This window comes from Cyprinus carpio, chromosome A17 (assembly GCF_018340385.1).
Source record: "Cyprinus carpio isolate SPL01 chromosome A17, ASM1834038v1, whole genome shotgun sequence".
Lineage (NCBI taxonomy): Eukaryota > Metazoa > Chordata > Actinopteri > Cypriniformes > Cyprinidae > Cyprinus > Cyprinus carpio.
In genome coordinates this window covers 24,595,294-24,619,305 of record NC_056588.1, presented here as the reverse complement: position 1 = coordinate 24,619,305, position 24,012 = coordinate 24,595,294, and the positions used below count along the sequence as shown (strand labels likewise).

At 39.2% G+C, this 24,012-nt stretch overlaps 1 protein-coding gene across 1 annotated transcript in view; it reads left to right on the top strand.

The window, feature by feature from the left end:
- LOC109074177 (myelin transcription factor 1-like protein) overlaps positions 1-24,012 on the top strand; it is a 102,241-nt gene that overhangs the window by 38,874 nt on the left and 39,355 nt on the right. The window contains exons 2-3 of the mRNA XM_042774583.1: positions 6,298-6,346; positions 6,503-6,536. Of these exons, the coding sequence (XP_042630517.1) occupies positions 6,298-6,346; positions 6,503-6,536 (83 nt within the window). The remainder of the gene's footprint in view (positions 1-6,297; positions 6,347-6,502; positions 6,537-24,012) is intronic.

Genomic DNA, 24,012 nt, shown 5'->3' with positions numbered 1-24,012 from the left:
ATTTAAGTTTAAATTCAGGTCCCCTGAATTTCTTCATAGATTTTGATAAAATTGTGACAATTCTGATGTCATGTTCCATGTTCTTAGCAGCTATTCCTTCCAAAAGTTATTTACCATGGTAGCTGAGGAAATGCAGTAACTAACAGCATATACAGTATGCAGCTTCTACATCTGATCCGGTTTTTTGTTTGAGCGTGAGCTGACTTCAGGGGAGTACGACGGACCCTCTGTGTGTTTCACTAGCATACATAAATCACCCCCACCGCAGTCAAGCCTCTCTCTCTCTGTTATGACTCTCTCTTTGTTATGGTTCAAGCCTCCGTTTGCTCTATTCTCTGAGGATTATCAGAACAAAACTGAACTGAATGCAGCTCAGCAGAATAATAAGGCATTCAGCTGGCCGGCCTGACACTTGGCGTGTAATTAAGGACCTGGTGCTGCCGTTTGATGCCAAATGAAAGAAAATGGCCTCGCTCTCTCCACTGATTGCTGCCTGGCATCTTTCACCTGAATTTCCCAGCCGTCCCGGCATTGTGCAGCCGATTGCGAGTGTTTGGGTAATTGCTCTGTGAGTGAATGACGGCTCCTATGGACTGTGTGGCACATGCGTCGCTGCTCTCAGGAAAAGAACCACAGTACAGTCTTTTAAAAAGTACTAACAGTACTTTACATTCAAAATAAGATTGACTTCAAGAGAATCAACACTGAGGTGGCTGCTTATATATGCTATTTAGGAACAATTTGCAAGAACAGGATGTGATGCAATTGTGATCCGATGGATATGTGCAGCAGTTTAAAGCATCATAGGCTCACATTTGCTGTTCTGGGGTATGTTTCTCAAAAGCATTGTTAGTAACTAATGTCGTTAGTTTGTTTATTAATTACAGAGTTAGTTGATTGTTTCTTTCTTTAAAAAAACCATAGTGTGCAACAGCTGGATTCTGGAAGTAAAAAGCTGGTCATTTTCTCCATAGGGAAACTTATAAACCTATAAGACAGACCTATTGTGAGCTCTGAGGTTGTTAATCGATGGTATACGCTATTGTTGAAGCAATCCGTACACATTATTAATATATATTAATATATATATATATATGCATTACCCATGTTATATATATATATAAATCCATATACATTACCCATGTTGCTTCACAGGAAACGTACACCAAGCGGCAAATCACCATAAATGATATAATAATACTCTCCCTGATTATGAAACCATTAGCAAACCAATTAATTAATTTTGAAGTGGAAATTCCTGAAATATAGTATTATGAAACCTACCTCTGTCTTCAAAAAAACACTTATTAATATATATATATATATATATATATATAGATATATTAATATATATAGGTATAGAATTCATTTTTTTTTTTTTTTTTTTTTTTCCAAGTGTATTTGACAGCAAAAAAGCTGAGAACATTCTATAAGATAGTTAGGAAATAAAAATATATTGTGAGATACACTGTAAAATGGGGTAACAAAAAAATGGTATTCTGAAAATAGCCAATTAAGCCCAAATCTACAGTCATGAAGTGTATTTTGTTGCTATAAGTTAATGTGTTTAGGTTGATTCAGTGATGCTAAATACTATTTTTTTTTTTTTTACCAGTTAATTTTCCTTAATTTAATGTTTATTTATTTATGGGTGTTTTTTTTTTTTTTTTTTTTTTTTTTTTTTGTATTTTTGCATTTTTGCATTTTTGCAAAATTGCATTTTTAAGTTTTCATAAATTTTTAGGTTTAGAATTCATCATTATAAAATTCTCTGAACTTTCCAAGCTTTGATGACTGTGGGAATCCTATTTAAAGCATTCTTTTAGGCCTTTAGAAGAAAATCAAACCTAGATTGTGAGATGCACTCCAGCAAAGGGATTCCCAAAATATTATTCGAAAACAGCTTCTAATTAAGACAATCTCTACACAGCATGTTCTCCCGTTATTCCTCACATGCTCACATCAAAGTACCTCAGATGCCTTCACAAATAAGACCCCTCAAATGCAGTTTCATTAAATAGTACCTCAGATGCCTTCACAAATAAGACCCCTCAAATGCAGTTTCATTAAATATTTAATGTGGTTGTGTGTGTGGTGTGTGTGTGTGTGTGTGTGAAATAATTGTGTGTAAAGTGTGTGTGTGTGGTGTGTTCAATTGGTTGTGAATCAACATGTTCAGTTTATGAACAAGTGTCAGACAGTTAAACACTTAAGACACTTAACAATCGTAAGACATATACACAAAATAATCACATAAAAAGTAGAGTACACAGTGCATAGTTTAAGTTCATACAGTAGAGTTTGTCATTTGGGAAACACATTTGGGCTCACATTTGTGCAGCTCATCTAATATTCTGACATTTACCCTCATGTCATTCCAACCTGAATGGCAAAGTTTGGCAGACATTCAGACTGTTTATAGGTGACCATGGATGTCAAGCTCCAAAAAAAGTCAGCATCCTGGTATCCGCTCAGTATGTTTCAAGCCTTCTGAACCAATATAATAAGCAAAGACTGCAGCTTATTGACTGATAATCATCTCCTCTAAAGCAGTCAGTCAAACAGTCATTTCTTCATTTCTGCAGTCAGTCAAACAGTCATTTCTTCATTTCTGTTTTCTGGTGGTCTGCACATTCATCTTTTTTGTTGTTAAGGGATCATGTTTCTTCATTCTAATTAAGAACTTTTGGATTAAGAGAACAATTATTTTTTTTATTAGCTTTTTTGATTTTTCAGTTCAAAGACATTCCTTTTACTGGTTTGTTCACTTAATATGGATATTAACCTGATTCTGAAACTGGTGGTTTTCTAGTTTATTTGTATTAAATTCTGCATTCTATGGGTCTCAAATAGATATTTTCCCATTAGCCAAATTTTTTGATTAGTTAGTGGACCCCACACCTCACTGGAATAAATGGCTCATTACCTCATCCTAATATGTTCAGCCAAATTCTAATTGGAATCCCTAAAGGCATTTGTTTTTTAGTATAGAAATTGTGCAGTTGTGCTCTCAGTTCATCAAGGTTTGTACAAGGCCAAAATGATTGATGAACATGATTGCTTATTAATATGAATACTATTTTTTAATGGGACAGTATTTTATTTATTATTTATTCATGCATTTGTTTGTTATTTTTATATACTTAGTTTTTTAGTTATTGTGTTTATTATTATTTTTTTTTTTTATGAATAATTTTATTCAGGAAAACTAAAATCAAGTAAAAACTTGATTTCAAATAAATGCTGTTCTTCTGAACTTTCCATTCATCATAAAATCCTGAAAACTGTATTACAGTTTCCACAAAAATATGAAGCAAGACAACTGTTTTAAACATTAATAATAATCCGAAATGTTTCTTGAGCAGGATATTAGAATGATTTCTGAAGGATCATGTGACACTGAAGACTGGAGTAACGATGCTGAAAATATAGCTTTGAACACAGGGGTAAATTACATCTTAAAATATATTACAGTAGAAAACAGTTCTTTTAAATTGTAATAATATTTCACAATATTACCATTTGTACTGTATTTTAGATCAAATAAACGCAGCATTGGTGAGCAGAAGAGACTCCAACCACCTCTCAAACTTGAGATCACAAGCCAAACATTTTGCTATGTTGTTTTATCTAATAAATATCATTCTATTTCCCACTAAAATTTAAAGAAAAATGTTTTGTTTTTTATTTTTATTATTATTATTAATTATTTTATTTGAAAAAAAAAAAGTATTTAAATCAAGAGCTTAATTTTTTTCAGATAAAATCCTGTGTGTGTGTGTGTGTGTGTGTGTGTGTGTGTGTGTGTGTGTGTGTTTTTAGAGGGCTTTGACAGAGGAGCACTGGCAGAGAGCCCTGCAGCTCTGATATTAAGCGTGCTATCAGGTTCCCGGAGGGGCCCTTCATTGTCCCACCACACTCCACTGCAGCACCGCTAACACATCATTTGTTAGCACCCGCTTCACTGGTTTTAATTAGTGTCTCTGAATGCGGCCGCACAACAGAGGCTGGAAAAAATCAAACGCCACTGCTCCAAATTGGTTTGTATCTGCTCCAGTTTCACCACACAAGTTCCTCCCTTCACACAGCCAAATACACAAGAGCTGTTTGAGTTCCTCATCTTCCCTCAAAATATTTTCTCTGTCAGTATCATACTGTCTGCTTCAAAACCTGGCAAACAACATGTTTTGCAGCAAACACAATGAAGAAGTTATATTTCATGTGCCTAATCCTGCTGTTATGGAAAATGTAACGTAAGACAGCAATCGTGTGTGATTTGTGAACATGTGGTCTATAATCATTTCCATTTATGTTTTGAACTAAAATGTGAATCGTATGGAAAATCATTCTTTTTTTTTTCTTTTTTTTTTAATCGTTATTTCTTTAAATAAATCCTATTAAAAACTGTAAACGTTCCTGATTGGAAAAGCAGCATGAATGTGAAATAAAAGCAGTTCCTCTCTTTTAACTGTGGTTTATTTCTCTTTAGCTGGATCTGTCGTATTCTATATGAAGTGGGGAAATATAGCTAATGAGCTAAAGAAAAGTTCAAATTTATCATTGATTTTTCATTTATTTATGGTAAATTGAAGCTTAGAGTGAGAAATGTATGTAGGGAAGATATTAAAACTGCTACGCCGCTGCACGTTTCCCAGTGGAAATGTGATTTGCATGCTTATTTATGTCTATAGTTACAAGTTTATATATATTTTTTCATGTTTCAGAAAATGAAATTGGAGGAGGTGTAGTTACCTCTTATCAGTTGTCTAACATAGAGGGCCGTGGGGCAAAGAGAGGTCTGAACCAAAGAGCAATTAAACTGGCAATTACATCAGGTAGCACTTCACACTATCTGTCTTTCTTTCTGTCACAATCAACTGTGGATTTTCTGCTACTAGCAGACTTGAACACGCCCCTCATCTGCCATTGGTTGGGCAAACAGATAGTCCCGCCTTTCACTCATGCCATTGGTTGAGCCACTGCTGCTGTTTTGAGCTGATCTGGATACAAACTGATCAATGTTTTGGGGCACAGCACTGTTACACTTTTTAGGAAGACAACTTTCAAATGATTTATTTTACACAGCAAGTTATTCGCAAAGTGTAAGCCATTTGTAAATGGAATATTTCAGGCTTCCAGTTTTTTTACTTGTACAAAAATAGTCCATTCTGCTTGTTGTTGTTACAAACTCGTATTTAGTATCATGTTATTAGAATTTATTATCATAATCATAAATGCTCTGGATTGTAGTGCAAATAGTTTTACCATTTACTACGCTTTGTTATTCTTCTAGTTATTTATCTATAGCAACTAATGAATCGGATATTTAAAGTGAAAGGTGATGTGACGTGACATACAGCCAAGTATGGTGACCCATACTCAGAATTCATGCTCTGCATTTAACCCATCCACAGTGCACACACACAGCAGTGAACACACACACACCGTGAACACACACCCGGAGCAGTGGGTATCATTTATGCTGCTGCGCCCGGGGAGCAGTTGGGGGTTCGGTGCCTTGCTCAAGGGCACCTCAGTCGTGCTATTGCCGGTCCGAGACTCGAACCATGGCCATGACTTCCCCCATGTTTCTAACATTTATAATAAATCAGCATATTAGAATGATTTTTGAAGGATCATGGGACACTGGAGACTTGAGTAATGATGCTGAAAATTCAGCTATGCATCACAGAGATAGATTATATTTTAATGTACAGTAAAATAGAAAACCATTATTTAAAATTGTAATAATATTTCACAATATTAGTTTTTATTTTTCTGTATTTTTGATCAAATAAATACAGACTTGATGAGCATAAGAGACTTCTTTCAAAAAACATAAAATAATAATAATAATGTGTCCAAACTTTTGACCAGTACTGTATAAGAAAAAATATACAAACTTTTAAATGAAATGTTTTATAAATAAAAAGGTTAGGAATCATATTTGTTTCAAGTGCTTTTTATTGGGGGTTGCTGGAGTGCTGTGGATTACTTGTGGATTATTGTGATGTTTTTATCAGCTGTTTGCACTCTCATTCTGACGGCACCCATTCACTGCAGAGCATCCATTGCTGAGACACTGATGCAATGTTACATTTCTCCAAATCTGTGCCCATGAACAAATAAACCCATCTTCATCTTGGATGGACTGGGTGTGTGAGAATTTCCTTTTCTGGGAGAACTATTCTTTTAAGTATTTTAAAATAGAAACACACTTCACAGTCATAAATATAGGCTTGCGCTACAAATAAAAGTATTTATTAAAAGATGGATTGTTTTTGTGGCTCTCCGCAGATGGAGGTGGATGTAGCAGATGAGAAGCGCCATTGCAAACACTCAAAAGGTATTCTCCTCCCATCACTTACACATTACACACAGATGTAATGTGGCGATACGGTCAGACTGGCCTTTTGTTTGAGCGGTAATCTAATCTTCCTCTGCCCTTTCAACTGACCTCTCACGTCCTCTGTCTTCTGTCTCTCTCTGTGCTTCTTCACAGTTCCCCTGGAGCCAGCCATACAAGAGTTGTTCAGGTCAGTGTTTTTACAGACTGAATCACACACACACATACACAGAGATAAGCCCACAGGCTGGCAAAGAGGTCTTTACCTGGATAATGGCTGCCAATAAGCAGTGTTGTGATCACGCTTTCCTGTTCTGCTGTTTTCCTTCCATCTGTCATATCCGTCTGGGTGATGATAAAATAGTGTCACTTTGCTAAGCTGCAACTATTTTACTGTGCAATGACATATGGCTAATTTCTTTCAGAGCCAAGTAATACAACAATTTCCAATATACACTTCCAAACTTGAAGGTTGTTCTAGACTAATGTGACACTCTACAGCATTTTCCCAAAGTGGTGTGGGTTTTGTTCATTTTTTCGTATGTAATCTTTTGGTTGTTGTTAGTGCCTAACTGAAAACATGATGCATATTTTACATTGCAATAATCATTAAAGACTTTCAAAACTGACCTTAATTATTTTAAGTAAACTACATTAAAAATTGACTAATGAATAATTTTGTATTATTTTAAGTGAAAATTCTACTTTTGTAGTATAGCAAATTTAATTTTTCAGTTAATACAAGCTCATAAAAAACTCATGCATTTCATGATTTCATACAGTAAATATGTGTTTCTCCAAGTAAATACCTTTTAAGTGATACAAAGTGCATTTCACTGGGACTTTCTAGGTATTTAGTAAGCATATTTCTGTGCATTTCAGTCCTATTTACATATTTATAGTCCAAAATGCTTTTCGGGCTCATAATTTACCAGTTGGAATGATGACATGCTTGTCCAGCATTTTAAGATGAGTATTTGTATCTTTGTGCCAAATGCATACACGGCCAGCAAACAGTCTCCATCTCTGAATGGACATCTGTTGATGGATTTTTGTCTGACAGCTTTATATGTTTGGCCTAAAAAATAAACTAAAAATATCCAGGACACCTGCATGCAACAAATAACGGCAGAGAGTTTTCATTGTATTAAAAAATATATATTTTAATTTTTAGCTTTTCTTAGTTTTAGTGTCTAAAAATTTCTTAATTATTGGGAAAAGGCAAAGAATCGACAAGATTTTCATACAGGATTTTCAATGGTCCTTGTCTGAATCACACCTGACTTCAGCATCTGACAGCTAGTTTGATGGTCAATGGACATTTGATGGACAGCTGGTTCTCTGCTGTATTGATTGGCATATCGGAGAAGAAAACCTGGGAATGAAAGGTGGCAAAAGATGTAGGTGAAGATTGCATTACTGTGCACCTGCTCCCTCTCTTTGATGTCGCCTCCACCAGCAGCTTAAAGCAGATAATTAAAGATAAACAAAACAATGGATCAATCATTACTATCAGCCTCCCTCTCTCTCTCTCTCTCTCTCTCTCTCTCTCTCCCTCTGTTCCTCTATCTTTCTCTTTCACGCTTCAGATCGTTTCTTCTTGAGCTGGTGGCTTCTCATTTGCATGCTTATCAAAGTGTTTTGACTATCCAACGGAAGCTGCAGTGCTAAGGTGGGATCATTAATATGTTAATTAGTCCTTTTGACACATTGCTTAAGCATGTGTACAATGTGCTCCTCATCCGTGACTTCAGTCACACACTCACTGAATGTGCGCACACTCCCTAATCCATTCGCCTCTGTTTTACGGCCAGTATAAATACTGGCAAAACAAACAAACAAACAAAAAAAAACAAACGTATTCATTGAAGTTGCTACTTGCGGGCTAATCTTCCAGTCTAAAAAAAACAAAAAACAAAAAAAAAATACTAACAAAAAAAAAAAAATATATATATATATATATATATATATATATATATATATACTGATATACTGTAATAAGCCTAATATTATATTGCGCTGATGATTTAGGTCTTTTTGTTGGGAAGTAGCAAACTAAAAGCAGTGACACTAGTACCTTAAAGGGATAGTTCACCCAAAAATGAAGATTTGCTGTTAATTTGTTGTTCGTTCCTGTACCAGACTTCACTCGGAACCACCAACCAACATAATGATCGGAGTTTAACATTGTGTATCTTAGACATCTGTGCCATACTTCCACTGGTGGCAAGCAGCTATAAAATGAGCCGCTTGAAACACGTAACACACATTTGACAAAAGCTTGCAGTGATCTAAACTCTCAGGTCTCCACTCAGACTCACAGGCCGCCTACTCAGATTCTAGATTACTAGTTTCTCTTCCCCCGCACTCAGTTTACTCCTGGCTGAATGACTGACACGGCTTTGCTCTTGTAGCAGGCAATCAGCGCAGCCATTTGAGGCGGCTGTGGAATTACAGGAGCCTGCAGACAAACGGCTCGTCTAGCAGACCTTTGGCTCTGTGAGAAGATGAATGAGGAACCGATCTAAACTGAGAGGTGGGGGTGGTGACAGGAACAGGTAGTGATCATGAGGGAGATTAGTTACACCCTCCTGCCTGGCCCGACCCCAAAACCCACCTTGTGTACCTCATGAGATCAGACATGCAATTATACAGGTAGCACGTAACCATGGCGACACAAAAATCTCCAGTAATTGTGTGTAAAATGATTTGCTTTCCTTCTTAACAAGATTCAAATCTGAAAGTATATTTTGAAGAAGCAACACCACATTTATAGAAAGCTTGCGTTTATGGGTGAATTTCATGAAATGCATCCAGGTAATATTTCATATGAAATCAGTAGACAAAATTATATTTTGATTATATATATATATATATATATATATATATATATATATATATATATATATATATACATATATTTTACATTTATTTTTATACTTATTTTTATAATAAGCTTTTGTGCATTGCAAAATTGTATCGCTACTGTAAAGCAAAAATGAATAGATTTTTACTTCAATATAGTAAAAATGACTGTATTACACAATGAAAATATAGAAGTAATCACAAAAAAATACAATAAAATAAAATTTTGTGCATTACTGATTTTAAATTATTTTTAAGGAGAACATTTAATTGCTAAATTGCTTCAAAACTTGAAAACTGTAACTTGAAACCTGAAAACTTAATTGCTTCAAAACTGTATGTATTTTTATTTTATTTTATTATTATTATTATTATTATTATTTATTAATTAATTTGTTTGCTTAAATGTCATGAACATAATGTCACAATGCAGTAATAAAGAACACACACACACACTTTTTTTTTCTTTTGATTTTGGGGTGAAATGTGACCTTGACGTTACATTTTTAATGGAAGAAGGACAGGGATTGGGATTAGGTATAGGATTTGAACTGAGCAGCTGAAATGACAGAAATCACAAATCTTCTGTCTGGAGTTTCTGATGAAGATGCGGCAAGATGACAACACGCCAACACACAAGACTGACACACATTATTCAAGAGTTGACTGCGACCTCGCGCTAATGCACTCACACACATGCAAATAAATACAGCAGTGTGTGACATCAATGTTTTGAGTGACATTTAGTATCTGGGTTGCGCAAGATGCTCCATAAAAGAGTCATGAGCAAATCTGTGAAAGCTGAATAATTCATGTGGCGAGAGGTAAAAACAAAGCACCGCTGTTATTATTTGTTAATAAGATACTGCAGCTAATGAGGAAGCTGCTGATTACAGCCTGTCTATTCTTTTTTTAGGCATTCTGTCAGACAGCTGAGAGTCGACTTTACAGGCTTCTTTTTGCTTCATATAAGCGCTGTTCTAAACCCTAGACAGATGTCTACCTAGACAGTATTTTAAGGCATCATGGGCAGTAGGATGTGTGGTCTTCCTACTTGATATATCTGTCTATTAATCATAATTCAGCCCTTTCCTGTTGTTTGAAAGATGATGCAACAATGCAATGCAATGCAAAAAAAAAAAAAAGAAATTACTTTTAAAAAACTTTTACTAAAAAAAAGATTACTTTTAGAACAGATTTCAGGTTCTGTTGCACTTGAGCTGATGCCTTACAAGGTAGCAGTCTATGTAGTAATTTGTAACTGAGTTGGAGTGTTCTTACCAAGTGTTCTTACCAAACCAGAACCAATCACATTTTTGTATGTACTGTAGCTGTGGCTCTTTGAATAACGGAGTGTCACCTCTTATTACAAATATCCCACTATACTGTCATTTATGGTTCATCTGCTGTTCATATGTAAACTAGCCAATGATGGATTGATATTCAACCCAACCGCCTGAACGCAAAGTAATTATGGGAACAGTAAATAGATTATCAATATTGCTTATATAGTGTGTGCTAGCAAAGCGCTGGTGAAATGGATAAGCAGAGCAAAACCAGATTAGGGCTGAATAATGTGCGTAGCTGAATAACTGCATAAATACTCTGTTGCTGTTGTATTGATGTAAGGCAGATATGGGTGTGAGAAATCAGGTTTCTTATGCACAGACACTGCTTTCTGTGCAGATTGTATTGGTCGAGGTATTGACTTTTGTTGGAAAGGTCACTTATCCTGAATAACAGTCGCAATTAATATTTGGACATGATGCAATGGTAATACCGTATGTTTTGGACATATATCATGGTAGCACCATGGTATGCAAAGAACTTTGGAGAACAATGTAAATAGCAGATAAGCACTTTGATAACTACTTATTACAGTAATAGAGTAATAACTAAGTAATAACCCTAACCCTGAACTCATTAACCTAAACTTTTTTTTTTGTTTTTTTTTGGGGGGGTAAACAAAGATTATTGGAGTGCATTTTACAAAAACATACTATTTCAGTTGTTATACTTCACGTTAAATTCAAAATACTTGCCATTTCTGACATTTAAACTCATTTAAAGCAGTGTTTACTATTACTGATATTATAGCTTTTGTTATTTTTATTATTTGTTCATTATAATTTTAATTAATTGTGGTTCATTATAGTTTTCAGTATCATTTTTGTTAAAGTTTTAGTAATTTTGTTGTGTTTTTGTGATTTTTTAATTGTTTATCATCTCTATATATTTTCATACATTTTAATTTAAAATTGTATTTTTAATTATTTTAGTATACTAAGTTTTACTAATTGAATATTATAGCTTTTTCCCTGGCAACTAGCTGAAATAATATACATTTTATCTCAGTTATTTTATTTAAATTAACAATTTTATGGTTTTAGTTTTAGCTTTCATTAATATTTCGCATAATTTTTTATATTCATATTTTCAGTTTTCATTTACATTTTTGTTAAAGTGTTGGTAATTTTGTTGTGTTCTTAATTTTTAATTATTTTATTGTTTTTAATGTTTATATAGATTTTACAAATTTTTGGTTCAGTTATAGTTTTTAGTTATTTTAGTTAAACTAAATGATTTTTTTTAATGTTAACTTAAGTCTAAATGTTTTATGGTTTTCTTTATTTATTTATTTGTTTGTTTGTTTGTTTACTATAATAACCCTGAATTAAAGTCAGTGGCGTGGCCCAGCATGTGCCCTGTTTGCTGGGTGCTCATGTGGGATGTTTGAGTTCAAGTCTAAAGTGTTTTTCTGATGACCATGAGTGGTTGTTTTATTGCAGGTCATTCTTTTTGACCTGTTATTTTATTGTAGGTGTTGCTTTTTTGTTATTTCCTTCTTTATTTATTCAAACGCTGCTCTTTTCTCCTAGAGAGCATGAATACCAGTCCCTTCATTTCCATAGCTGCAGCTGGACTCAAATAATTGCCTTTTCTTGGCATAAGCATGTTGGGGAGCTGAAGTAGAGCATTTTCCTCCTCATTTGGATTCTGCGGATGGTTTCGGGGTTGTATTATTCATACCTTGACAGATAGCGTCGCTAAAAGCGTTGGCACGCGGCCAGGCTTGGCAGGGCAGGATTTCAGGTGGACAGGCGGACAAACTGGAATGATAGCTGGGTGCTGGACCTTTCTAGCTGTGGCAGAAAGACAGAATAAGAGTGAAAGATTCCAAATGAAAGCTGGGGGCAAGTTGGACTGACAAGCTGGCTCATGTTCACCCAAGCCCTCAGTCTTAGCACTCTATCAATAGAGCTACTCAAGCAGCACTGCCTGGTGAGGTACATTAATCACGCGCAGCCCCTCCTGTGCTACAAACCACATTTCCATATTTAATGGAGGCTTAATTTGATTGAATGACTGCATGGAGGAAACCAAATTGCATAGGGAGGTCTACTAACAATAGGCAGTGTGCGACGTCTAATCAAGTGCTATTGTCAGATATCTGTAAAGGGGGTTCACTTCACATGAAGCCAAAATATTCCATACTTTTTTAGGGAAGCCCAAATTGTACCTTTCTAATCTTCATGGTAGTTGTGTATTCTCGGGTTCATTTTGAAATCTATCAATATATCTATGTCTAATATGCAGGAAGTCTTGAGTGTTTCCTGTATTTTTGGTGTTAGCTCTGTTACAAAAACTAGTGAGCTGCAAAATATTTATGTTGCATATAACATTTCCATCCATTTAGATGAAATTGTAAGATTTCAAAATGAATGAATAATGAATAAATTAATGAATGTTGTGAAAACTATTATATTTATTCTGGCAAAAAGTATGAATATGGTTAAAATATATGGCTAACTGTGGAACAAGCAATATTCAAACAATGAAACAAATTGGATTTCTTTGAAAAATATATATGTTGTAGCCAATTTAAAACACTTAATTTTTGGAGTGATTGCAATGTATTATAAATATAAACTATACATATATATATATATATATATATATATATATAATATATATATATATATATATATATATATATATATATTTTTTTTTTTTTTTTTTTTTTTTTTACTAGAAATTAACATATTTTCTGATTAATATGATTGAGTAACACTTCCCTAATGCGAGGAGCAAGGAGACAAGGCGTAAATGAACACAAAAGTATTTTTATGCCAACATCCAAGGAAATACATGGGGCAGACAGGAGCACAGGTAACACCAGGGTTGACGTACAATCTCAGACAAAGACAGACAGCACAAACTCGGGCTTATAAACACAGGGCAATCAGGGGAACACAGGTGTACTAATTAATTAAACTAGGACAGGAACATGACCAAATAAGGAAAAACAGGAACAGAAAAAAGGGCAAAACACGACACAGAATAGTCCAGAATCCTGACATATCACCCCCCTCCCGGAAAGTACGTCCTCGCACCGTAGAACAACAGAGGGGGGGAAATGGGTAGGAACTAAAGAGACACCTGGGAGGGGGCCGGCAGACAGAGTCCAGGGAGGAGATGATGGAGGACGGAACCAGGGAGGAGACAGGAGCGGCTTGGAGCAGGAGGAGTACAGCTGGACCCAGGCCACAGCCATAATGACGGCCCACGGTGGAGCCGATGGAGGGAGGAGCCCGAGGAGGAGACGGAGAGCCGATGAGCCAGGGCGACTAGGAGGATCCGGAGGTCCTAGGCGGAGCCAATGGCACCGGCGACTGACGCAAAGATCTGGATCCGGGAGGCCGTGGTGGAACCAGAGCGACAGAGGATTGAGGTGGAGCCGAGGGGATGAAGGAGCCTGACAGAGCTGGAGGGATGAGGCGAAGCCAAAGGAGTGGAGTCCCATGGATGGTAGACGCCAGACCAAGCCAGAGCTGTAGGGACGAGGGAGCCTGGTGGAGTTTGTGGACTGCCGGGCCACGGCGGAGAGGAAGGAGCTTGGCGCCATGGTGGAGCCGACGGGTCAACGGGCTGAGGCGAAACCCAGGCCTTTGAGGCGGAGTCAAGGGAGACTACAGCCACGGCGACGCTGGAGGATGGCAGTCCCGCGGAGCTCGCACAGCACAGATGGTGGGCTGAGGGTGAGCAGAGGGGCTGCCAGATGACATCAGTGGAGGAGGCAGGAGTTACTCGTGAGCGTCCAGACATTCGGGGCTACACATTTCGGATCATGAGCCCTCTCTAGGCTGAACATCGGAACAGGATTTAGCCCAGGAGAAGCGGACACTTGAGGACGCATTCTAGGAGCGGGCACTGGAGGGCTCTCTGAATGGGATTCAGGGACTGGAGCCCTCTCCTCTTCGTTTTGGCACTTATGCCGCGCCATACTCTGCTCACTCTCACTCTCTCGCCAGTGTCCACTCCACAAAGGCGGCGAATTCCGCTCAAGGGCCATATTCAGATGACAGCACTCTACACGCAATGTTGAGGCTGTCATCATAGAACAAGCAGAGTGCATCGTCCGGATAGGTGGTGAGAATTGCCAATTGCCAAAAACAGTCTGGTATGACCCTCTAGTGATTTATCCCCCTGCTCCAGCAGGAAAAGGATGTATTCAGGACGAAGGGGGGGATCCATTGGGGCACACAACGTAAACAAAAACACTGAGAGAAAAACTGGAACAAAATGGATGCAAAACCCGCAATAAACTGTTATTTGGTCTGAGATTCTGTCACACTTCATTAATTCGAGGAGCGAAAAACGAGGAGACAAGGTGTAAACAAACACAATAGTCCTTTTAATCCAACATCCAAGGAAATTCACGGGGCAGACGGGAGCACAGGTAACACCAGGGCTGACATACAATCTCAGACAAAGACAGACAGCACAGACTCAAGGCACAGGGCAATCAGGGGAACACAGGTGTACAAAATGACTAATAACTAAACTAGGACAGGAACATGACCAAATAAGGAAAAACGCGAACAGAAACAAGGGCAAAACACGACACAGAATAGTCCAGAATCCTGACAGATCGTCTTTCACTTCCACTTGATTTATGTATGTGGTGCATATTTAAGATAATGCAATACATAATATCAAATGGTTAATATTAATATCTGTAGTCGATATTGAATAAATGGGGATGTAGGGGAGATAAATGCACTCATATTCATTTACTGAAGTGGTTTTCAGGAACTGTGAATCAATTACAGAACAAATTGCTGCAAATCAATAATAATGATAATAATAATAATGTGGCTATAATAAAATCCTCAACAACAACAAAAAAGAGAGATTACCTTACATAAAGTTTGATTAATATGTACATAAAGTATCAGTCAAAAGTTAGGACACATTGCTATTTTTAATGTTTTTGAAAGAAGTCTCATATGCTCGTCAAGCCTGCATTTATATGATCAAAAATACAGAAAAAAAAATCCACAGTAATGTTCAGCAAGGACATGTTAAATTGATAAAAAGTGATAGTAAAGACTTGAATTGTTATAATAGGCTTAAACAACTTTTTAATCATTAATCATTTTTTAATCTTGAAAAAAGTATCACAGGTTATAAAATAAATATTAAGCAGCACAACTGTTTGAAAGTGATGTGACATACAGCACAGTATGGTGACCCATACTCAGAATTTGTGCTCCGCATTTAACCCATCCAAAGTGCACACACACAGCATTGAACACACACCGTGAACACACACCCGGAGCAGTGGGCAGCCATTTATGCTGCGGCGCCCGGGGAGCAGATGGGGGTTCGGTGCTTTGCTCAAGGGCACCTCAGTCGTGGTATTGCCGGTCCGAGACTCGAACCATGGCCACTGACTTCCCCCATGTTTCTAACATTTATAATAAATCAGCATATTAGAATGATTTTTGAAGGATCATGGGACACTGGAGACTTGAGTAATGATGCTGAAAATTCAGCTATGCATCACAGAGATAGATTATATTTTAATGTACAGTAAAATAGAAAACCATTATTTAAAATTGTAATAATATTTCACAATATTAGTTTTTTTTTTTTTCTGTATTTTTGATCAAATAAATCCAGACTTGATGAGCATAAGAGACTTCTTTCAAATAACATAAAATAATAATAATAAAGTGTCCAAACTTTTGACCAGTACTGTATAAGAAAAAATATACAAACTTTTAAATGAAATGTTTTATAAATAAAAAGGTTAGGAATCATATTTGTTTCAAGTGCTTTTTATTGGGGGTTGGGGGTCTGCATATATCTAGAACCAGCCCTGATCATATTAAGTCACTTTATTAAGTTTATTGTGTTTAAAATTATTTAATCCCAATGGTTGGAAATTTTATATACATTTCAAAACTAATCTTAAATTTAGGTATAAATATTAACTAGGGTTCATGAAAAGCAAATAATTATTAAATCATAAAAATGCTAAATTAAAATAAATAATTTAAAAATAAAAACATTTACTAAATTATGAAATATTTGATTTGTTTACTTGTATGTCATGTGCTTGTAAAAAAATTTTTCTCAAATAATAACTTGAGATCTCAAGGGACTTGAGCACCCCCGAGGCACCTACACCTTGTGTATGTGTAAATAAATCTAAATAAATCCACTTGTTTCAAATTTGACTAGATACTTTTACATAATACACTTTTACTTACTTATCATTGCTAAGACTGAGTACATATGGTTAAAAATAAGCAGTCAATTTAATTAGAAGGCCAATGACCAGAATTGCTGGTGGTGCACATAAGCTAGTGTTTATTTAAATATCTGGCTTAGTCATGAAACTCTAAATGGCACAAGCTGATAGATCCTTTACATACTGTCACGGATACGAACCCCGTGAGTCCCTCCAGTGGCCAGCAGAGGGCACCATCACCCGAATACTGACACTTACATGCATCCAAACACTCACGTACACTGATACTGACTACATTACCCATAAGCCCCGTACCTTGGACTGATCACCGGCCAGGTGTTCCCTATCAGAGACTGCCATATAAGCCAGACCCTTGCATCACCTCTTTGCGAGGTCTTGTTACTGCCACGGCTAACATTTCTGAGCATTTTACCCTGTCTTGTTTTCCCAGTTGCCTACCTCTGTTGTTTATCGACCTGTGAACCTTTGCTGCCTACCTTGAACCCTGATTGTTATACGGACTGTGATAATTGCTTGTTACCCCGACCCACTGCTTGGTATTGACTACGATTCTGATATTCCTGTGACACTGTGTTTGCTGATCCTGACCCTTCGCCTGTACGACTACGAGTGTTCAAATAAAAGCTTGCAAATGGATCCCAAGTCGAGTTATTCTTCGTTACAGAAGACCTCGCCAGGACAAGATCCAGCAGTATATGAACATCTCTGCACCAACCTGGCAGCTCAGGCAAGTCAGATCGCTGCTAATCAGCAACAGTTAAATCGTCCTTACCGCCGTCACGGAGGAATTGGTGAAAGCTATTCAGAATCTCCACAGTCCTGTTGTCACAACACCCGCGCCACCAGCGGCCGCCATTACACATGCGGTTCCCACGCCCTCTCAGATTAACCCACGACTGGCGTTTCCTGAGAAGTTCGACGGTGACCCTAATAAATGTAAAGGCTTCTTACTTCAATGTTCGCTGTTTGTGGAACAACAACCCATGCTCTATTCCACTGACAACGGTAAGATTGCCTTTGTTTGCTCTTTGTTAACCGGAAGGGCTCTTGACTGGATTACCGCTGTATGGCGCATGGATGGGTCATCTTTCTCCTCCTTCAATGATTTCCTCACACGCTTCCGTGAGGTTTTCGATCATCCCAAGGAGGGAAAGAGCGCTGGTGAACGCTTGCTAGAGCTCTCTCAAGGGAAATCTTCAGCTGCTGAGTATGCTATGAACTTCCGCACACTGGCAGCACAAACGACCTGGGTGAGTGACACCTTAAAAGTTCTGTTTCGGAAAGATTTAAGTCATGAATTACAAACTGAACTGGCATGTCGAGATGAGGGGAAAAGTTTGAATGATTTCATCGAACTGACAATAGCAATTGACAATCTGCAACGTTCACGTAAACCCCGTTCTCGTGTCAGCACTGCCATTAAAGCAGTTCAGTCTGTTGAAGACCCTGAACCTATGCAAGTTAATTCCTATCATCTCTCATCTGAAGAAAGGAATCGTCGCTTGGCAAATCGTCTATGTCTGTATTGTGGATCCCCAGGTCATCAACGAGCCAGCTGTCCTTCACGTCCCTCATCTGTCTCGTCCAAATTGGTGAGTGAATCCTTACACTCTCTCCATCCTGTAAACTGTGTGATTGTACCCCTGAAACTAACCATTAACAACGTTCAAGTGACCACATTTGCTTTACTGGGTTCTGGAGCGGCTGGGAAGTTCATGTCAGCTGAGTTTGCAAGAACAAACAAAGTATCATTAATACCCTGTGCTAACTCTCTGTCTGTAGCTACCATAGATGGTCGTCCCCTGGGAACTGGTATCATCACTCATCTTACTCAAAGTCTCTCCATGACAAAACCGGTTTACTGCACCAGGAGGTCATTCAGTTCTACGTTCTGCCCACGTCTAATACACCCATAATTCTGGGACTACCATGGCTGAGACTGCACGATCCACTAGTATCATGGAGGGAAGGTCAGATATTAAAGTGGAGCACTAAATGTCAAACAAAATGTCTATCTACCATTTCTCCTCTCCCAGTGCACTCGTTGGTGATTAACGAGGAGTCATCCGAGGTTCCCAATCTACCAGTGGAATATCACGATCTCAAGGCAGCATTCAGCAAAACCCAAGCAAACACATTACCATCTCATCGACCCCATGACTGTGCTATTGATCTCCTACCAGGTCACAATCCACCCAAAGGTCGTGTGTTTCCACTGTCACTCCCAGAATCCGAAGCCATGACTAAATACATCAAGGAAGAGTTGGAAAAAGGCTTCATACGTCCTTCCACTTCCCCGGCATCCGCTGGCTTTCTTCTTCGTCAAGAAGAAAGACGGCAGTCTGAGACCCTGCATTGATTACCGTGGTCTCAAGGAGATCACGGTGAAGTACCGTTATCCCCTTCCCCTGGTTCCAGCTGCATTAGAACAACTTCGCACTGCTCAATACTACACCAAACTTGACTTACGCTGTGCTTACAACCTGATTCGCATCAGAGAGGGTGACGAATGGAAGACGGCCTTTTCTACAACCAACGGGCACTATGAATACCGGGTTATGCCGTTTGGACTGGTCAATAGTCCGTCCATCTTCCAGGCTTTCATTAATGATGTCTTCAGGGACATGCTGAACAAGTTTGTTGTGGTCTGCATTGACGATATCCTTATCTACTCCAATACCCTACAGGATCATATTCAACAAGTCAGAACTGTGCTACAGCGCCTCATCGAACATCAACTGTACGCCAAAGCCGAGAAGTGTGAGTTTCACACTACATCCACTACCTTCCTGGGTTATGTCATCAGTCCGGGGGGAGTTGCCATGGATGACAGTAAGGTCTCTGCTGTACTCAAGTGGCCAGAGCCTCAGACTCTCAAGGAGCTACAACGGTTCCTGGGGTTTGCCAATTTCTACAGACGCTTCATCAGAAATTTCAGTACAGTCGTCAGTCCTCTCACTTCTATGATCAAAAAAGGTACACATCGTCTCACCTGGTCCGAGGCCCCCCGTCAAGCCTTTAAGGAATTAAAGGAACGCTTTTGTCACCGCTCCTATCCTGCATCACCCTGACCCTTCTCTCCCCTTCTTAGTCGAAGTTGACGCATCTAATACTGGCATTGGGGCCGTTCTCTCACAGCGACCAGGCCCTCAGGAGAAACTTCATCCCTGTGCTTTCTACTCCCGCAAGCTCAACCCGGCGGAGAGGAATTATGATGTGGGAGACAGAGAACTGTTAGCCATGAAAGCAGCGTTTGAAGAGTGGAGACATTGGCTCGAAGGGGCTATTCATCCTTTCACCGTCTTTACGGATCATAAAAATCTGGAATACCTACGCTCTGCCAAAAGACTCAACCCACGCCAAGCCAGATGGTCCTTGTTCTTCTCCCGGTTTCAGTTCAATGTCACATATCGCCCAGGTTCCAAGAATACTAAAGCCGATGCTTTGTCACGTATCCATGATGACGACCCCTCCATCTCAACCCCCGAACGCATCTTGCCCTTCCAGGTGGTGGTTGCTCCCATCCAGTGGGATATAATGACCCTAATAGAACAGCACAATTCACAAGAAGCACCACAAGCCACCTGTCCACCGGATAAAAACCTACGTACCTGCCCCCTACCGTGATCAAGTCCTGGATCATATCCACTGTCTTCCTGCCTCTGGTCACCCCGGCATCACAGCCACACTCCATCTCCTCAAGAACCGCTTCTGGTGGGAAACAATCAACCCCGACACTATTAAATTCATTCAGAACTGTCAGACGTGTAACATGCACAAAACCCCTCGTCAACTACCAGCTGGACTCCTTCAACCTCTTCCTATCCCACAACGACCCTGGTCACACCTTGCCATAGACTTCATCACAGACTTACCCCTATCCCAAGGAAACACGGTCATACTCACAATCATCGATCGATTCTCGAAAGCATGTCGCCTCATTCCTCTACCCAAACTCCCCACTGCTCTTCAGACCGCCGAACTCCTGTGTAATTGGGTGTTTAGGTTTTACGGCATACCTGACGACATCGTTTCGGATAGAGGTCCTCAATTCACCTCTCGTTTATGGAAGGATTTCTTTCAAGCTCTAGGGGGTCAACGTAAGTCTCACGTCTGGTTATCACCCCGAGGCCAACGGTCAAGTGGAACGCCTCAACCAGGAGCTCACTCGGTTCCTCCGCTCCTACTGCAGCTCCCATCAAGAGGACTGGTCTCGTTTTCTCCTATGGGCCGAATATGCACAGAACTCCCTGATCAAGCCATCCACCGGGATCACCCCCTTCAAATGCATTCTAGGGTACCAACCACCCATGTTTCCCTGGTCAGGTGAACCCACCAATGTTCTCCCGCTGTAACTGACTGGCTTCAACGAAGCGAGGACACATGGAATCAAGCCCACGTACACCTACAACAAGCTGTATGGCGCCTGAAGGAACAGGCCGACCGTCGTCGACGCCCTGGACACACTTTCCAACCTGGTCAATGGGTCTGGCTGTCCACCAGAGACCTTCGGATGAAATTGCCATGCCGAAAGTTAAGTCCAAGGTACGTGGGTCCATTCAAAATCACACAACAAATCACACCTGTTTCATTCCACCTTGCTTTGCCTAACGCATATCGTATTTCTCCCACTTTCCACATGTCATTGCTCAAGCCCACTGCTGCCCCTGAGGAGGAGGGCGAGGGGAGGTCCCGTGAGCAGAGTCCCCAACCGGTTCAGGTGGAGAGCGAGGAGACCTATCAGGTGCGAGAGCTGCTTGATTCGAGACGTCGGGGACGAGTCCTCCAATACTTGGTTGACTGGGAGGGGTACGGTCCAGAGGAACGTTCCTGGGTCAATGCCGAGGACATTCTTGACCCCAACTTAACCACAGATTTTCATAGAGAACATCCAGAGAAACCGGCCCCTCGACCTCGAGGTAGACCCCGACGTCGTCCTCCACCTCACGCCAGGAGGCGTTCGCAGGGAGGGGGCTCTGTCACGGATACGAAACCCCGTGAGTCCCTCCAGTGGCCAGCAGAGGGCACCATCACCCGAATACTGACACTTACATGCATCCAAACACTCACGTACACTGATACTGACTACATTACCCATAAGCCCCGTACCTTGGACTGATCACCGGCCAGGTGTTCCCTATCAGAGACTGCCATATAAGCCAGACCCTTGCATCACCTCTTTGCGAGGTCTTGTTACTGCCACGGCTAACATTTCTGAGCGTTTTACCCTGTCTTGTTTTCCCAGTTGCCTACCTCTGTTGTTTATCGACCTGTGAACCTTTGCTGCCTACCTTGAACCCTGATTGTTATACGGACTGTGATAATTTCTTGTTACCCCGACCCACTGCTTGGTATTGACTACGATTCTGATATTCCTGTGACACTGTGTTTGCTGATCCTGACCCTTCGCCTGTACGACTACGAGTGTTCAAATAAAAGCTTGCAAATGGATCCCAAGTCGAGTTATTCTTCGTTACACATACAATCTGCTAGCAATCAAGTCATTTACTACAAGGCACAAGCTGATTCGGCTCAGTAGATTCTACAGCCAATGAGACTGCTTGTTCAACATTTAAATATTCTGGTTCGGTGTTTGCTGTGAGCGGATATTTCGGCTGCAGTGTGATATTTCCTCTGAAACCCTCCACTTCCGCCAGCACCACCTGTCTAAATCTGTCATGGTATTTATGATGCCTATTTATGCAGCAGCAGCCGCAGCAGCAGCATATCTTAGACCAAATATATTGTCATAGCCATTAGCATGCTAAAACTATTCAGAAAGCTGTCATGATTGAAATAAATAACTACAATTCATGAAAAAAAAAAAAAAAAACTGTGGGAACTGTGAATCACGTTTGATGTAGCCTGAATCACTTTTGATAAGAGATTTTTCTCTTTTTCCAGTGGTCTGTCCCTTGTGGATTAAAATCGGACCACATGTTATGAACACACTTGGTGCTCACATACACCATCCCATGGGCACTAGATAATATAAATACAAGTGTGTTTACAATGCTTTTGGGGGCCAAATGTACACTGATGTATTACACCACATGAAATGTTTCCAGTGTGCAGGTGCAACTGTTTTCCAGCACTGATACCCAAATCAGACTGAATAGAATTCTGTTTCCTTTTAAAAAAAACCTCAGCATTTCTATGCAGTCTTTATGCAGTTTTTTGTGAATAGCCAATGTGCTGCAGTTCAAAGAGAGGTGAGTATGATAAAGTGCTTTTAGATGCATTCGGCCAGGTTGGTTGCTGAAAGAACCTTCACTGACCTTAACCATTCTCTGAAAGCTTTTTTAATGGTACAGAAGCACTGATATGTACGCTCAGTATGAGGACACTTGTTTCTTTTAGCTTTTGTGTTTGAGTCATTTTGTAGCAGAGTTTTGTAAGACCTAATGTTATGGTTCTCTTTACCTCTCTGCCTCTCTCCATCCTCTTGTATTTCAATCAAACCTGCTGGCTTCCTCGTTGTCTGCCTGCCAAGATGGCAAATCCCACTTGGATTTGAGCTGGAGATCACCATGGCGACGGCACTCTTGCCACTCGAGCATATAGATCGCAGTGTAGTGGCACAGCGAGAGATGCTTTTATAGCAGTCAGAACATGCATATATTTCACAAATCTTTCATTCTAACGTCCTGTCTCCATTCTCATCACATCAAACACGCAGAGCTATGCACCTAATGCCAATGACCAGCTGAAGCTGTAATAGGCTTCAGTTAATTACTAAGCATTTGACTTTAGGAAGCAATTTGTTAGAGTCCTTCAGGTATACTCGCTGTGTCTCTTTTCACTATTGTATATTGTGTGATCTTCATTAAGAGCTTTTCCTTCAGCAGCAAATCAATCAAAGGACTCTTAAAGGTGTAATCAATGCACTGAGAAAATGACTGAAACAATCTTAAAAAAAATGTCTGTTATAGAATAATGCACATTGCATTCTTAGTTATATTTCAAAGAACCTTATGTACACATTTAATGTGCTTACTTTCAGGTTGCTTGGTGCAATAAACAGTCTGTATTTGTCTTTTTCTTACCCAAGCCACATTAGGATAATTTACTGTACACGATTCTATGAATTTACTTAAAATTAGAATCTTTAGATTGACTTAGAATCATTAATCAAACTGAATCAAATCTTATTGTGACTTGCATTGGATCAAATTGAATCATTGAATTTTCAAAAATTCTTCCTGATTCGAATTGAAAACTATGAATTGTGAATTGAAAT